The sequence below is a fragment of the Oncorhynchus mykiss genome, chromosome 7, assembly GCF_013265735.2.
Source record: "Oncorhynchus mykiss isolate Arlee chromosome 7, USDA_OmykA_1.1, whole genome shotgun sequence".
Lineage (NCBI taxonomy): Eukaryota > Metazoa > Chordata > Actinopteri > Salmoniformes > Salmonidae > Oncorhynchus > Oncorhynchus mykiss.
In genome coordinates this window covers 5682957-5700407 of record NC_048571.1, presented here as the reverse complement: position 1 = coordinate 5700407, position 17451 = coordinate 5682957, and the positions used below count along the sequence as shown (strand labels likewise).

Genomic DNA, 17451 nt, shown 5'->3' with positions numbered 1-17451 from the left:
CCACCAACCCTAACATAATCCTACAATTCGTTTTAGAACAGATATCGTCTGTTCTAGCTCAGTTCTGCATATACTTAAAAAAAACTTTTGCCCGTCTAGCATGTTCATCTAGTCACTAGCCTAACACTCACCTGGCATCAATTGAGACAATAACACCACTACAAATAAACCATGGCAGAGAGTAGTAATGACATGTTTTTCTTTCGCAAAGTGGAATAGTAGCATTGACTATGTTATTTGCGCGCGTGTATGTCTTCTGGCTTGAACTGTGCGAGTGCATACAGTACATGCCCATACTTGTAGGGCTAGACAGACGCTCAATAGAATATTGACTGCCGTGTCAAAGTGTGTCTTGCTGTAGTCTTCTATCCATAATATAACAAGCAGATAGTATGTATGGGGTAAAATATTGTGATAAAAAGCACCCAGTTCAGTAGAGATGAATATGTTGAGTTCCCCTTTCAATGTTAAGTGCTATGCGATTTGATTATCATAATTCCTTTTATTCTGTCTTCTATTCTTCTACTCTGTCTCATGTTTTCGTTAAAGATGTGATCAACTAGAATCCAGGTCAGTGTCCTTAGGCATGAGGAATGAGATAAAAAATAAAATAAAACAACCAGATAATTGCTTTAACATTTATTGCAATTATAAATGCTTTGAAATGGATTGCGTTTGTGCTCCAAAAATTGTACAGCATAAATATTTTGTCTTGAACAGTAATCTAGTTTAGATTGTTTTGTGGGTTAGTTGTTGCATTTTACAATCAATGCAACAAACAGCAGACGTGTGTTACTCTACTTGCACTGCACAAGCAATGCAGTTAGGCTGAGGCAATATTTAAATATTCATATTTTGCGTCCATTTGATTATAAAATTGACTATGAAAATAAACTCGTTTGAGTTTAGAAAGCAACGTGCACATTTCCCCTTTTCCATTATAATAAAGCTTAGATATTTGATTTAGATGAGTATTTACATGTCAGAATGATCTATAACAACTACCTATATAATTATAAAGGTCACCCCACTTCTGAAAATAAAAAGACCACAAGCGATGTTCTAAGAAAGGCGGCTTGTGTAGCAAGTGTGCAATTTTAATTTATTAGCTGAAGAAACATATTAACATTGGATTGAGTTTCTTTCCTACTGTAAGTGTGACACTGTCTTTGATTGGTTAAGAGTCACTGCTTCTGTAACCATTTGACTTGGATTCTTGTTGTGCCCTCCAAGCTGCAACGATGTCATCGTCCTGCATTTCTGCCTCAGCCCGAGCCCGAGACCTCTGCCTAAGATCGCTGAGGAATCTGTCGACATCTTCTTCCTCTTCCTTTTCTTCCTTCCTTTCTATCCTCCCCTCCGTCTCCCCTCCACTCTCATATTGTGAGTGATGAGTAAACTTCCTCTTCGATGTATAACTCTCCTCATCTTCCTCCTCTTCCTCAGTGGCTGTGTAGGATCTTCTAGTCCTGTAGCTGCTGGAATCCACGCTGTTGGAAGAGAATTTGCCAAGTACACGTGACTCTGTGTCTGCCTGGAATCTGGAGCGATATCTGGATGCGACTTCATACTCCTCCTCTTCTTCTTCCTCCTCAGACGAGTCCCTCTGACCCCCGAAGTTATACACGGAGGCAGATGGCCCTGGATCAGTCTCGTCTTCTGCACTATAGGACGCTGGTTTCCTTGAAGGAGGCATGACGTTGGTTAGCCAATCATCAACACTGGTGTTCTTTTCTTTCTCCAGAGCGGTGGAGAGATTTAGGCAGCCCGAAAGGCCATAGCTTCGCGTAGGTGCTTTCTTTTTCTCTGGTGCAGGTGGGAGAGACGTCTTTATCTTTCCTGTTAAATAGTCATCCTCCTTCTCTTCCTCCTCTTCGCCCTCGTCCTTGGGCTTCTTCTTCTTGTAGAGTGTGCTGCGCTTATTATCTTCGACAATCTTCTTCACCCCGTAGCAGGCCATCTTGTTCCTCATCTCCGACTGCATCTGCTTGTCCATGGAGTCCAGCTTCTGTAGGTTGACCTGGTCCGCAAAAAGGCTGTAGAGGGGCACGCTGGTGGTGGTGATCTTGCTCCTGCGGGAGCCCAGACCGGAGATGCTGGAGAGATTACTGGTAGAAGAAGCAGCACTTCTACCAGAGAGCACAGACTCGGCCCTGCCAGCACTGACACCGTGATGAGCCAGTGAGCTCGAATAGGACGCTCCACTCAGCATAGAAGCCTTGTCATCGTCCAAGCCACGTCTTGCTGGCCCTAACACACTAGATGTCCCACCGAAACTTAGCACCGATCCAGCCTGGGACGGGGGGAGGCTCATCTCACGCTCCTTCTGGATGAGGGTCTCGGACACCACATTGGCGATCCAGTTCTGAATGCTGGACAGGTCGACCATGGGCTCCCCACCAGGTCCCTGCATTGTGGGCACAGGGATCATGGGGACTTGGGGAATGCCCTGTGGAATTCCTGAGCCCATAGAGGCCTGAGATCTGGTGCTGCGGGCTTGGGATACAGAAGACCTGCCACTCAGCATGGACATGTTGTCATCATTGGCAACACGTCCGGCTTGTGAGCCGTCAGGCTGGGCGAAGAAGGCAGAGAGCGGCAGGGTGCTTCCGCTCATGGAGCTCTCCGTCTCCCAGCCACACATGGACTGACTCTCCTCCAGTGTCTTCCGCGAGCGCTCCAGGAGCTCCTCCCGCCTCTGTCTCCTCTTGGCTGTGGCCGAGTCCTCGCCACGGCTCATCTCCACAATGTCATCTTTTGTTGCCTTGTTGTCCTCTCCAAGCCGCTTCGCCTGTTTCATCTTCCAGGTCTGGTAGGCTGTCAGGTTGACGTCCTCCAGTGCCGGAGTGTGGGCCTCAGCATCGCCATCTCCCTGCTCCCCACTGCCCCATACGCCCCCGGCTCTTTTCTCCCCATCCCTCCCTTCATCATTCTTATTCCAGCCAAACTGGATCCTCTTCACCCTCCAGCGCTCCAGGGGAGTTAGGTTCTCCTTGTTCCTCTTGCAGAAGTTGTACATGGAGCTTGTGTCAGAGAGCACGCTCTCCACGTCGTCCTTGATTGTCTGCTTCTTATTTTGTATCCCCTCCATCGCCGTGCTCTCACTGTTGTTGTCGTCGTCCTTTATGCGGTAGCGCGCTGCCGCCTGCTCCTCGATCTCCTTCAGACGCTGCTTCCACAGGTCAGAGTAGCTGCTGCAACTGGCCGTGGACACTGACTCTGAGGGGGAGTGCCGCGGGCGCCGCTTCAGGCGCTCTTTCATGGCCTGGACGTCCTCACTGGTCACGCTCTCCAGGTCTTCTGTTGCCCCAGGACCCCGCATGCCCCCCAGGAGAGACTCCTCGTCCCCAGCCTCGCTCATCAGCTGTTGCTCCCACCACTCTTCGCTCTGGTACTTCTCGTTCCTCCTCTGCCACTCGCGGATCATGCTCATGCCATCTTCATCCCCATCCTCTGCATCCTCCCCACCGTCACCAGCGTCTTTTCCAGGCAGGGCCAGGCCCTCTGTTGTCTCTGCCCGTTCCAGGCCCATCCGCAGCCCTCCAAAAACACCGTCCCTGAGGGCGGCGGCTGCGGCAGACGAGGCCACGCTACTCATCACGCTTTGGCTGTCCTCCTCCTCCTCCATCATGATGGAGTGGGCCTTCACGCCCATCATGCTCTCTTCGTCGTCAAACAGGTGGGCGCGAGTGTGGGCGTCGATGACGGAGCATTGGCTGAGGGTGTCGTCATCATCATCATCACGCTCCTCTAGTAGCGTCTCGTTAAGCTGACGCAGCTGTTTTAGGAAGCCCTCGTTGGGGTTGATGGGTCGCTTCTTCCTCAGAGTAGTCAGTGCCTCCATGATGGTCATGTGTTGGAAAATCATGAGGTAGGCAGCCACCAGCACAGCGGAGCGGCTCTCGCCCATCATAGAGGACACCAGGACCTTACCTGCAGGAGAAGAAGACAAAAACACACTTCCCATTGGTTACACTTGACATAAGAAATAACTATTTTTCAGTGTTTACATGTAGTTAATTAAAGATACATTTGCAACGTAAGGGATAAGCAAATGACAATACTGATTTCATGAATCTGAAAGTATTAGGTACCAGTTTGATGATAACAGCTGTAGCTGTAGGAGGCTAATACATTTCATGTGCAGGTTGAACTGTCTGCTCTGCAAGGACACTCTATAACCAGCAGAGGGCTGTATTCCCTTCCAGTTGTGACTGTATCACTCCTAAACACTGTACCCCCCCCCCCCCCCAGGTATAAACTCTGACATCATAACCCATGATATGATAACCCCCAAGGTGCCAGGTTTGAAATGTGATACGTTGCCTACTCCCTCCCTGTAGCGGAAAGGACCGCAAGGCCCCGCAGACCCAAACCTATGACATGAATACTAGTTACTCCTGCCTGACATTTAATCTGATTCTTAACAAATATGTGTTTATTTAACTCAAGCGGTCAGTGGATCTAATCTATTTGGGGTTTAATTAGAGTTGGGGCGGGGGGGGGGGTGAAAAGCTTTAGAAGATGATTCACCCGCCTAAACAGAGTCCAGATATAACTAGGCTATCCCTGTCCATTGGCTCTGAGTGACCTCCCTAAAATAAGACTGACGGCCACCCCTGGTTATGATGAGTAATTAGGAGTAGTCTATAGATTAGTCTAGAATCTAGATGGAACTCCAAGTAGTCTCTGGATTGGTCTAGAGATTGAATTCCAAGCCTCATCATCACTGAGTCCAGTTAAGCCAAAGCAAACAATACAGAGATTGGTTCTACTATGTCCAGGTTAGCCCAGACTCAAGGTCCATGGAAATGGGAGAAAAACACGAGATCACACAAGAAGACGTTATGAACGTCGTATCCATTAAATATCCTGGTAATAGCTCTCCCTCGCTGTCTGGTAGGATAGGTGGAAGTTTCACCATATTACTTTCATCAATCAAATCCAGGTAGATCTACAAATGCATAGGCTGTAGGGTCTGAGGTGACCCACCACATTGAGAATTGGGCCTTGATCCACCAATAAGAACACACAAAAGAACACTGACTCACCCTTGTGTGTCAACAGGGCCTCATCCAGGAACTCAGCGCAGGTTCTGAAGTGAGGGGAGATGTCAGACTCTGCAAAGTCATCTACCTCGATACCCATGTAGCCAATGTTCATGCCAGCGTAGAAGGCCTCCCCTGTGTAGACCCCGGTACCGTGGGCAGCGTTCAGGATGTGGGTGATACCCATGCGCTTCAGACGAGCTTTATTGACAGCCACAGATCTGCAAAACAGAGGAAGGAACAAGCAACGCTGTTGTTGTTGTGGTCATAGAGTCACGGTTATGAAATGGCTGGTAAGGACATGGAGTATCCATGACAAGTACACTGACCCGAAATAGACTCGTTTACAAAGTATTATAAACTGGGTGGTTCGAGGGATGAATGCTGACTGGCTGACTGGCTGACAGCCGTGGTATATCAGATCGTATAACACGGGTACGACAAAACATGTCTTTTTACTGCTCTAATTACGTTGATAACCAGTTTATAATAGCAATAAGGCACCTCTGGGATTTGTAGTATATAGCCAATATACCACGGCTAAGGGCTGTATCCAGGCACTCTGCGTTGTGTTGTGCATAAGAACAGCCCCTAACCATGGTATATTGACCATATACCACACCCACTCGGGCCTTGTTGCTTAATTATACCATAGGAGGTGAACAGCTATCTATCTGTCATTCTATTGACACTCAGTGAAGTTGTCTATGGTGAAAGTGAGGTGGGGGTAAATCTGTCTGGAATGATGTTCCATGAGCTATGCATATAACGCTGTATTTTGAAGGGCGGAGCATGTGTGTGTGTGTGTGTGTGTGTGTGTGTGTGTGCTTGTGTGTGATGCGTGTATGGGGATATGTAATGCATACAGTAACTTCCACGGCACAGTGAGTGACTCACTTCTCAGCGATGAATATGTTGTTCCACACCTCGTCCACGGGGTTGTTGGGGGCCTCCAGGCGGTCCTGTACCATGGCCCGCTGGATGTCCATCACACAGGGGGTGTTATAGGGGCTGCGGTCATCGATCATGTCCTTCACCCGGTTGTAGAGGTCCTCCACCATCAGCTGTTCCGCTGTCTCCAACATGCTGTCTGGGGTACTCTCTGTCCTGATACCCCGTTTTGGGAGCTCTGAGGAAAGGAAAGAGCAGACTATTCAGATACACACACACACACACACACACACACACACACACACACCCTACTGCCTAATCCACAATATTACATAATTCATTGCATCTAAACGTGTAAGTAGGCTACAGACAGTGGCTAGATTGAAGGAAATAACTTTGTGCTGCAAAACTCCCCACCCTCTGTGTCAGTCTTTACAAACCATACCAGGAGTATGTCACATTTGCAGACAGCATCCGTTAAGGATAGACAGCTGCTGCAGGGACACACTGTTAGAAAGCAAAGTAACCTATTCAAAGTTAGTTAGGAGCATAATTGTGGTGTGTTGGCGAACGCATTACCCCAATCAGACAGTCTAGCTATGGATAATGGCTTGGACGTCTCTAGCTGGATATTGCCATAATGAACACATTGTATTCTCAGGTAAGAGACAGAGGTGATTACTCTAATGCTACAGTATAATCAAATCAAACTTTATTTGTCACATGCACCAAATACAACAAGTGTAGACTTTACCATGAAATGCTTACTTACAAGCCCTTAAAACCTCATAAGGATCCGCCCCTTTTTTAAAAACATTTTTGTCTAAAATGACATAACCAAATCTAAATGCCTGTAGCTGAGGCCCTGAAGCAAGGATAGGGCTATTCTTGATATCATTTGAAAGGAAACACTTTGAAGTTTGTGGAAATGTGAAAGGAGTGTAGGAGAATATAACACATTAGATCTGGTAATGCAAGAGAAAGGCAATAATGTATTATTCCAGCACAGGTTCCATTTAGATTTTGGCCACTAGATGACAGCAGTGTATGTGCAAAGTTTTAGACTGATCCAATGAACCATTGAATTTCTGTTCAAAATGTTGAATGAAAACTGCCCAAATGTGCCTAATTTGTTTATTAATAACTTTTCAAGTTCAAAACTGTGCACTCTACTCAAACAATAGCATGGTATTCTTTCACTGTAATTGCTACTGTAAATTGGACAGTGCAGTTAGATTAACAAGAATTTAAGCTCTCTGCCAATATCAGATATGTCTATGTCCTGAGAAACTTTCTCGCTACTTACAACCTCATGCTAATCGCATTAGCCTACGTTAGCTCAAACGTCCCATGTGGGACCCACTGATCCAAAAGTGCAGTTCAAGAAGAGTTAAGAAAATATTTTCCAAATAAACTAAAGTAAAAATGTTTTTTAAAGTAACACAATAAAATAACAATAACGAGGCTATATACAGGGCGTACTGAGTCAGTGTGCAGGGGTACAGGTTAGTTGACGTAATTTGTACATGTAGGTAGGGGTGAAGTGACTATGCATAGATAATAAACAGCGAGTAGCAGCAGTGTACAAAACAAATGGAGGGGGGGGGGTCAATGTAATAGTCCTGTGGCCATTTGATTAATTGTTCAGCAGTCTTATGGCTTGGTGGTAGAAGCTATTAAGACTTGGTGCTCCGGTACTGCTTGCCGTGCTGCTAGTCTATGACTTGGGTGACTGGAGTCTGACAATTGTATGGGCTTTCCTCTGACACCGCCTATTGGATAATAGAGCATTGATTATTTAACTGCTTTTTAAGCTAAATTGGCCATTCGGGGACAAACCACAGCTTTATCTCTATGGGACAAATACAATATGTATGTGGAGCCAGGCACACGCAATGTGCTTGGCACCAGTACAGTATTTTTTTTAACTAGGCAAGTCAGTTAAGAGAAAATTCTTATTTACAATGACAGCCTACCAGGGAACAGGGGGTTATTTTTACCTTGTCAGCTCTGGGATTTGATCCAGCAACCTTTCAGTTACTGGCCCAACACTCTAACCACTAGGCTGCCCCAAGCTGATCTGTACAAGGTGAACCTGCAAACAGGACTAGTGGTGGCTGTTTTTCCCCGGCTTTCTTTGTGGTTCCACCCTTCAACTTTCTTTAACCTATCGAGAGCTTGGGACTATAAGGTTCTATCTGTATTTTAGTCAACATGTAGTTATTGAAACAGCCTTGTTCTGTTCAATGTTCTCTACCTATACAGTAGTCTAAATACCTACATTCATGTTAAGTTCAAAAGAATACAAGATAAAAGTAGTTCAAACTACTCATTCAAACCAATGAGGGTTCAGAACTTCAGCCAATTATCTCAGAATCATCTTTTTCTAGATAGAACCTTATAGTCACAAGCACTCACTTTGTCGACAGCCATGCTTCTCTAGGTGAACAGCATTTATAAAATTGTATTCTGCCAAGATGAAAGCTTTCATTTAGATGTTTTAAATCATAATGTTCAGATCCACTCACCAAGGCAAAAAAAACAGCATGTGAGTTATGTGTGGTTGGTGGAATGAATCTGTGTCTCACCCTCGTTGATGATTTGTTTGGCAGCTATAGCTGAGGACAGGTGAATGGGCTCCATATAGATGCTCTCGGCATCCGACCCTGATATCATGGAGAATCTGGACTCAGAGATCACGGAGAAACTGCAAAAGTATAGAGACATAGTCATAACCATATGAATATAATTACTAAGCAAACCGGGGGGGGGGGGGCAAATATATGTAATGTCAAATACTGGAGGTGTGATTGATTTAGCCTGACATGCAGGGTGGGTGGAGTTGGCACTTTTGGGACATTTAAACAGCTTGGAAAATTCCAGAAAATTATGTCATGGCTTTAGATGCTTCTGATAGGCTAACTGACATCATTTGAGTCATTGGGAGGTGTACCTGTGGATATATTTCAAGGCCTACCTTCAAACTCAGTGCCTCTTCACTTGACATCATGGGAAAATCAAAAGGAATCAGCCAAGACCTCAGAAAAAAATTGTAGACCTCCACATGTCTCGTTCACCCTTGAGAGCAATTTCCAAACGCCTGAAGGTACCACATTCATCTGTACAAACAATAGTACGCAAGTATAAACACCATTGGACCACACAGCCGCCATACCGCTCAGGAAGGAGACGCGTTCTGTCTCCTAGAGATGAACGTACTTTGGTGCGAAAAGTGCAAATCAATCCCAGAACAACAGCAAAGGACCCTGTGAAGATGCTGGAGGAAACAGGTACATAAATATCTATATCCACAGTAAAACGAGTCCTATATCGACAAAACCTGAAAGGCCGCTCAGCAAGGAAGAAACCACCTGCCAAAACCATCATAAAAAAGACAGACTACGGTTTGCAACTGCACATGGGGACAAAGATCATACTTTTTGGAGAAATGTCCTCTGGTCTGATGAAACAAAAATAGAACTGTTTGGCCATAATGACCATCGTTATGTTTGGAAGAAAAAGGGGGACGCTTGCAAGCCGAAGAACACCATCCCAACCGTGAAGCATGGGGGTGGCAGCATCATGTTGTGGAGGTACTTTGCTGCAGGAGGGCCTGGCGCACTTCCCAAAATAGGTGGCATCATGAGGGAGGAAATTTATGTGGATATATTGAAGCAACATCTCAAGACATCAGTCAGGACGTTAAAGCTTGGTCGCAAATGGGTCTTCCTGTAAAGGGCGTGTGACTGGCTGCAGGGAAGTCAGGCGCAGGAGAGCAGAACTGGGTAATAACCGGAGCAGTTTAATAAGCAAAACCAATGGTACCCAGAACAACAAAATATGGGTACAAAATATCCGGTCGCGAACCAGTCAGAGTGCACAAGCACTATACATCAAACAATTTCACACACAGACATGGGGGAACCAGGTGTGTGAAAAAAACAAGACAAAACAAATGGAAAATCAAAGGTGGATTGGCGATGGCTAGAAGACCGGTGACGTCGTCCGCCGAATGCCGCTCGAACAAGGAGAGGAACCGACTTTGGCGGAAGTCGTGACACTTCCAAATGGACAATGACCCCAAGCATACTTCCAAAGTTGTGGCAAAATGGCTTAAGGACAACAAAGTCAAGGTATTGGAGTAGCCATCACAAATCCCTGACCTCAATCCTATAGAAAATGTGTGGGCAGAACTGAAAAAGCACTTGCGAGCAAGGAGGCCTAAAAACCTGACTCCGTTACACCAGCTCTGTCAGGAGGAATGGGCCAAAATTCACCCAACTTATTGTGAGACGCTTGTGGAAGGCTACCCAAAATGTTTGACCCAAGTTAAACCATTTAAAGGCAATGCTACCAAATACCAATTTAGTGTATGTAAACTTCTGACCCACTGAGAATGTGATGAAAGAAATAAAAGTTTATATAAGTCATTCTCTCTACTATTTTTCTGACATTTCACATTCTTAAAATAAAGTGGTGATCCTAACTGACCTAAGACAGGGAATTTTTACTAGGATTAAATGTCAGGAATTGTGGAAAACGGAGTTTAAATGTTTTTGGTTAAGGTGTATGTAAACTTCCGACTTCAACTGTATGTATTTGATCCAGGTCTAGTGTGCATCATAGTGTGTGACAGTAGTAATCAGTTCTTGTGAGCACTTCTGATGAAAGACGTTCTATATGCTATAAAATTGACATGGCTATACTCTCTACAAATTGACCAAATTGTGCTTGGAAGCTGAATTGAAGTTGGACAATACATTTATTTAACACACTATTAGAGCCCTTGTCACGCCCTGACCTTAGAGTTCCTTTTTATGTCTCTATTTTGGTTTGGTCAGGGCGTGAGTTGGAGTGGGCATTCTATGTTTTGTGTTTCTATGATTTTCTACTTCTATGTTTTGGCCGGGTATGGTTCTTAATCAGGGACAGCTGTCTATCTTTGTCTCTGATTGGGAACCATACTTAGGTACCCTTTTTCCCACCTGTGTTTGTGGGAAGTTAACTTTGTTAATGGCACATAGCCTGAAGCTTCACGGTTTGTTTTGTATTGTTTATTGTTTTGTTTGGCGTCATTTCGAATAAAAGAGAAAATGTACGCTCACCACGCTGCACCTTGGTCCAGTTCCTTCAACAGCCGTGACAGCCCTGGGTGGGTCATTTCCCATTACAGAACTACAAGAACAGTGGGTCTCCACGTATGCTTACCTGCTGGGGGAGGGACAGCGGAGATAGTGGGACTGAATAGATTTGACCTTAGTCGCCTCCTTTTCTCTCTCTCCATCAGGCACCGTCTGATCGCCCTCGCTCGGTGACGCCATGGCAACGCAATCCTTCCTTTCTTGTCTTCAAGGATGTGGGAAACAGAAATTCCTCTGATTCACAGAGGAAATTCATTGGTGAAACAATCTCAGATTAGAATTCAAGGAATGTACTAATGGACAAAACACAAACTATTGCAGACACAAATACACACAGAATATGGTTGATAGTTACTGTGTTTTCACTGGATTCCCAAACACAATTATGTGTGTTATGAAAGCAGACATTACTCTTTCCAAAAAAAATCTAGTTCTTGATCCTGGAAAGATGTTCCAGGAAACCTGAATGTCTCTGTCATTACTATAACATTAAGGAAACCTGAATGTCTCTGTCATTACCATAACATTAAAGCCTGAATGTCTCTATCATTACCATAACATTAAGGAAACCTGAATGTCGCTGTCATTACCATAACATTAAAGCCTGAATGTCTCTATCATTACCATAACATTAAGGAAACCTGAATGTCTCTGTCATTACCACAACATTAAAGCCTGAATGTCTCTATCATTACCATAACATTAAGGAAACCTGAACGTCTCTGTCATTACTATAACATTAAGGAAACCTGAATGTCACTGTCATTACCATAACATTAAAGCCTGAATGTCTCTATCATTACCATAACATTAAGGAAACCTGAATGTCTCTGTCATTACCATAACATTAAAGCCTGAATGTCTCTATCATTACCATAACATTAAGGAAACCTGAATGTCGCTGTCATTACCATAACATTAAAAACCTTAATGTCTCTGTCATTACCATAACATTAAAGCCTGAATGTCTCTATCATTACCATAACATTAAGGAAACCTGAATGTCTCTGTCATTACCATAACATTAAAGCCTGAATGTCTCTATCATTACCATAACATTAAGGAAACCTGAATGTCGCTGTCATTACCATAACATTAAAAACCTTAATGTCTCTGTCATTACCATAACATTAAAGCCTGAATGTCTCTATCATTACCATAACATTAAGGAGACCTGAATGTCGCTGTCATTACTATAACATTAAAAACCTTAATGTCTCTATCATTACCATAACATTAAAACCTGAATGTCTCTGTCATTACCATAACATTAAGGAAACCTGAATGTCTCTGTCATTACCATAACATTAAGGAAACCTGAATGTCTCTGTCATTACCATAACATTAAAACCTGAATGTCTCTGTCATTACCATAACATTAAGGAAACCTGAATGTCTCTGTCATTACCATAATATTAAGGAAACCTGAATGTCTCTGTCATTACCATAACATTAAGGAAACCTGAATGTCTCTGTCATTACCATAACATTAAGGAAACCTGAATGTCGCTGTCATTACTATAACATTAAAACCTGAATGTCTCTGTCATTACCATAACATTAAAACCTGAATGTCTCTGTCATTACCATAACATTAAGGAAACCTGAATGTCTCTATCATTACCATAACATTAAGGAAACCTGAATGTCTCTGTCATTACCATAACATTAAGGAAACCTGAATGTCTCTGTCATTACCATAACAGTAAAGCCTGAATGTCTCTATCATTACCATAACATTAAGGAAACCTGAATGTCTCTGTCATTACCATAACAGTAAAGCCTGAATGTCTCTATCATTACCATAACATTAAGTGCTAACCTGAATGTCTCTATCATTACCATAACATTAAGTGCTAACCTGAATGTCTCTATCATTACCATAACATTAAGTGCTAACCTGAATGTCTCTATCATTACCATAACATTAAGTGCTAACCTGAATGTCTCTATCATTACCATAACATTAAGTGCTAACCTGAATGTCTCTGTCATTACCATAACATTAAGGAAACCTGAATGTCTCTGTCATTACCATAACAGTAAAGCCTGAATGTCTCTATCATTACCATAACATTAAGGAAACCTGAATGTCTCTATCATTACCATAACATTAAGTGCTAACCTGAATGTCTCTATCATTACCATAACATTAAGTGCTAACCTGAATGTCTCTATCATTACCATAACATTAAGTGCTAACCTGAATGTCTCTGTCATTACCATAACATTAAGGAAACCTGAATGTCTCTGTCATTACCATAACATTAAGTGCTAACCTGAATGTCTCTGTCATTACCATAACATTAAGTGCTAACCTGAATGTCTCTATCATTACCATAACATTAAGTGCTAACCTGAATGTCTCTATCATTACCATAACATTAAGTGCTAACCTGAATGTCTCTGTCATTACCATAACATTAAGGAAACCTGAATGTCTCTGTCATTACCATAACATTAAGTGCTAACCTGAATGTCTCTGTCATTACCATAACATTAAGTGCTAACCTGAATGTCTCTGTCATTACCATAACATTAAGTGCTAACCTGAATGTCTCTGTCATTACCATAACATTAAGTGCTAACCTGAATGTCTCTGTCATTACCATAACATTAAGTGCTAACCTGAATGTCTCTGTCATTACCATAACATTAAGTGCTAACCTGAATGTCTCTGTCATTACCATAACATTAAGTGCTAACCTGAATGTCTCTGTCATTACCATAACATTAAGTGCTAACCTGAATGTCTCTGTCATTACCATAACATTAAGTGCTAACCTGAATGTCTCTGTCATTACCATAACATTAAGTGCTAACCTGAATGTCTCTGTCATTACCATAACATTAAGTGCTAACCTGAATGTCTCTGTCATTACCATAACATTAAGTGCTAACCTGAATGTCTCTGTCATTACCATAACATTAAGTGCTAACCTGAATGTCTCTGTCATTACCATAACATTAAGTGCTAACCTGAATGTCTCTGTCATTACCATAACATTAAGTGCTAACCTGAATGTCTCTATCATTACCATAACATTAAGTGCTAACCTGAATGTCTCTGTCATTACCATAACATTAAGTGCTAACCTGAATGTCTCTATCATTACCATAACATTAAGTGCTAACCTGAATGTCTCTGTCATTACCATAACATTAAGTGCTAACCTGAATGTCTCTGTCATTACCATAACATTAAGTGCTAACCTGAATGTCTCTGTCATTACCATAACCCTAACCCTAACCTTGCCTCATAAGAAGTGCATCATTCTAACAGATTGCTATTTCTTCACAGCCACATAAACATCTAAGACACACAGCCTCCATTTGTGGATCATGACAGACTAGAGAGATGAAAAGGGCTGTATCAACTGTTCATCACATAAACCCAATAAATATGATGAGGTACGTATGCTTCATCACTCTTAACCCTACTGATAGTCAACAGGCAGTCACTTACTGTCACATCTGAAAAACTGCAATCATCTGAGATTATACTGAAAGCATGAATATGTGTATGTGTTTTGTGTGTGTGTGTGTATGTCAGCCTGAGTATTTATTTTTAGCAACAAGGACAGCTGCACAGAGCCTTCAGGCCCAGTGGTGTGACAGAGCAGTGAAAAGAGGGTGAAGATACCACAGTTCTGTCCCGTAACCACCCCTCCCCCCACAAAGGTGAACCTAACCTCGACCCCTAACCTCAGACGTTGTCTCTTACCTGAGCTGGTTATAGCTGTGGTCCGCCTTTCACTGTTGGGACGTTGGGACTGTGGGATTGTAGGGGGCCGAGAGAGAGACCTAAACCAAACTTATAAGAGAGTCCCCAACCCTATCTGCCACCACCTCCCCCACCCTTACCCCTTTGTGGACACTCCCCCTGACACCTTACACCCCTGTGACATCACCACAGCTTCTCTCAGAGGAACATTATTAATCCTGTGAGCCTGGGGTCCAGCCAAGTCCAGATACAAAGGTGCAGCAATTGGTTAAACACACACAAATATCTGTTTATTTAGATGGACAATGGATGCACTTCTGATTCGTCTTATAAATCTGTTATTATGTGTGTGTGTGTGTGTGTGTGTGTGTGTGTGTGTGTTTGATTGTCATTCTATTTAGGGGGTCTGCAGTCTGTGTTATCTCCAGCTGACAATGTGTCTGGCTCTAAATATATATATATAGAGAGAGAATGCAGGCTAGTCACTGGGTCGGGCTCTTACACCTACCTAAGGACACACAGAGACACACACTGAGACACACACATAGACACACACACACTGAGACACACCAGGACACGCACACACACACACACACACACACACACAGAGAGATACACACAGAAACACACACACACAGAGACACTAACACACACCAAGACACACACACATACAGTACCAGTCAAAGGTTTGGACACACCTACTCATTCAAGGGTTTTTCTTTATTTGTACTATTGTAGAATGATAGTGAAGACATCAAAACTATGAAATAACACATTTGGAATCATGTCGTATCCAAAAAAGTGTTAAAAGAATCAAAATATATTCTATATTTGAGATTCTTCAAAGTAGCCACCCTTTGCCTTGATGACAACTTTGCACATTCTTGGCATTCTCTCAACCAGCTTCACCTGGAATGATTTTCCAACAGTCTTAAATGTTTTTTTATACACTTTGTTTTTATTGTAGAAACACAACGGAAGTACAAATAAAGTAAAACAAAAGAACAACAAAAAGGATCTGGCAGTTACAGTGCACGTCATACCTTCATCATATTAGTTACATTGACATCTTTGAATGTTTTGAACTTTTTCATGTACGAAACGCATTTTCCCAGTATTCCTGACCTCTCTCCTCTTGTGTTCAAAGGTCATACGCTCCATGTGGTGTATTTCTTCTACAAAGTCTATCCATTGTGTCACTGTGGGAGGGTCTTTTTGTAGCCATTTAGTAGTGATAGCCTTTTTACTGGCTGCCAGTAGGACCTTCAAGAGGTACGTTTCTCTATTGTGTAAGTTATCAGGTATTTCACCCAAGTACAAATAAATGAATGTTTGTTCTATGTCAAATCCCATTAGTTTTCCAATGTTAGAGCTTATTTCTCCCCAGTAGGTTTCGATTGCGGGGCAAGTCCAAAAGATATGAGAGTGATCCACCCTCGATAGGCCGCATTCTCTCCAACAAGGATGTAGGGAACCAGTCTGTTTTGATTTCAGTTTAGATGTTATGAAGAAACGTATAACATTCTTCCAACAGAATTTTCTCCATGACCTTGAGTTGGTGGAGCTTTGTTGAGTCTCTAATATGTTCAACCATGTTTCATTAGTTATTTAGTTAGTTATTAGTTCCTCCTCCCATTTCTTTTTATTATAGTAGAATGTTTCTTTGAGGTTTGAATACCAAAGTAGAGATTTTAGAGTTTTTTTGTTACTCCCCAAGTTGTATGCGTTAGTGAATACTTGGATTAATTTTGGAAGTGCTCGAGGGTCAGTCACTTTTATCTCCCTTGAGAAATAGTGTCGAACTTGTAGGTATCTGTAAAAATCTTGTTTATCCGAGTCATGTTTTTTACTTAGGTCCTGGAAGTTATCTAGGTCCCCATTCCTTATAATTGTACTGAATGATGTGATGCCTTTCTGCGTCCATTGTTTAAATCTGCTGTCCTGAGTTGCAGGGATGAAGCTGGGGTCGTATGCGGGCCAACTCAGCAGTTTGATCTCTCTGTCTAAATTATTTTGCTTAACTACCCTAAACCATGTCTTCAGAGAGAAATGAATCCACTGATTTTGTCTACTGTATATTTTTATTATCATGTCCTTATTTCCCTAAACTGACTGTATGGGTATCTCTGTCAGAGTAGTCTCCATGTCTTTCCATTTGGATTCGTATTCTGAATTGCGCCAACACACCAGAGGTCTCAATGGGCTGACACATAATCATCTTTTAGGTTTGGTAAGGCCATACCCCCACAGTTGTTTGGTAATTGTAATGTTGCATATCTAGTTCTTGGTCTCTTCCTGTTCCAGATAAACCTTGATATCCGTTTATACCTCAACTGTTTAGGCAGGATTTCTATGGGCAGTGATTGGAACAAATACAGTAACCTCAGCAGGATGTTCATTTTGATTGTTTCAATTCTACTACTAAGATCTAAGGGAAGTGAATTCCACCTGTCCAGGTCATCATATATTTTCTTGTTGATGTGATTGTAATTCATGCAATAAAGTTTGGGTGTATCTTTTGGTAGATATACTCCAAGATATTTAATGGGTGAAGAGGTCCAGTGGAAGTTATATCTCCTCTTCAGCTCTTCCTGTGGGGTATAATTATATACTAGGGCTTGGATCTTGTGTACGTTAAGCACATACC

General features: G+C 42.7%; 1 protein-coding gene across 4 annotated transcripts; it reads right to left on the bottom strand.

The window, feature by feature from the left end:
• Positions 1-626: 626 nt before the first annotated feature.
• On the bottom strand, positions 627-14936 carry LOC110495514 (inactive dual specificity phosphatase 27). 4 transcript variants are annotated; one of them, XM_036982158.1, is made up of 6 exons: positions 14805-14936; positions 11148-11314; positions 8528-8646; positions 5946-6177; positions 5052-5269; positions 627-3933 (listed from the first exon to the last, which is right to left on the bottom strand). In XM_036982158.1, the coding sequence occupies exons 2-6, from the start codon at positions 11258-11260 to the stop codon at positions 1178-1180; spliced, it is 3438 nt and encodes a 1145-aa protein (XP_036838053.1). In that variant the 5' UTR covers positions 11261-11314; positions 14805-14936; the 3' UTR covers positions 627-1177. The 4 variants fall into 4 exon arrangements, with proteins under 4 accessions (XP_036838053.1, XP_036838055.1, XP_036838054.1 ...); XM_036982160.1 differs by having other exon boundaries at positions 8528-8605; XM_036982159.1 differs by having other exon boundaries at positions 11148-11285; positions 14805-14920.
• Between the last annotated feature and the right edge of the window lie 2515 nt (positions 14937-17451).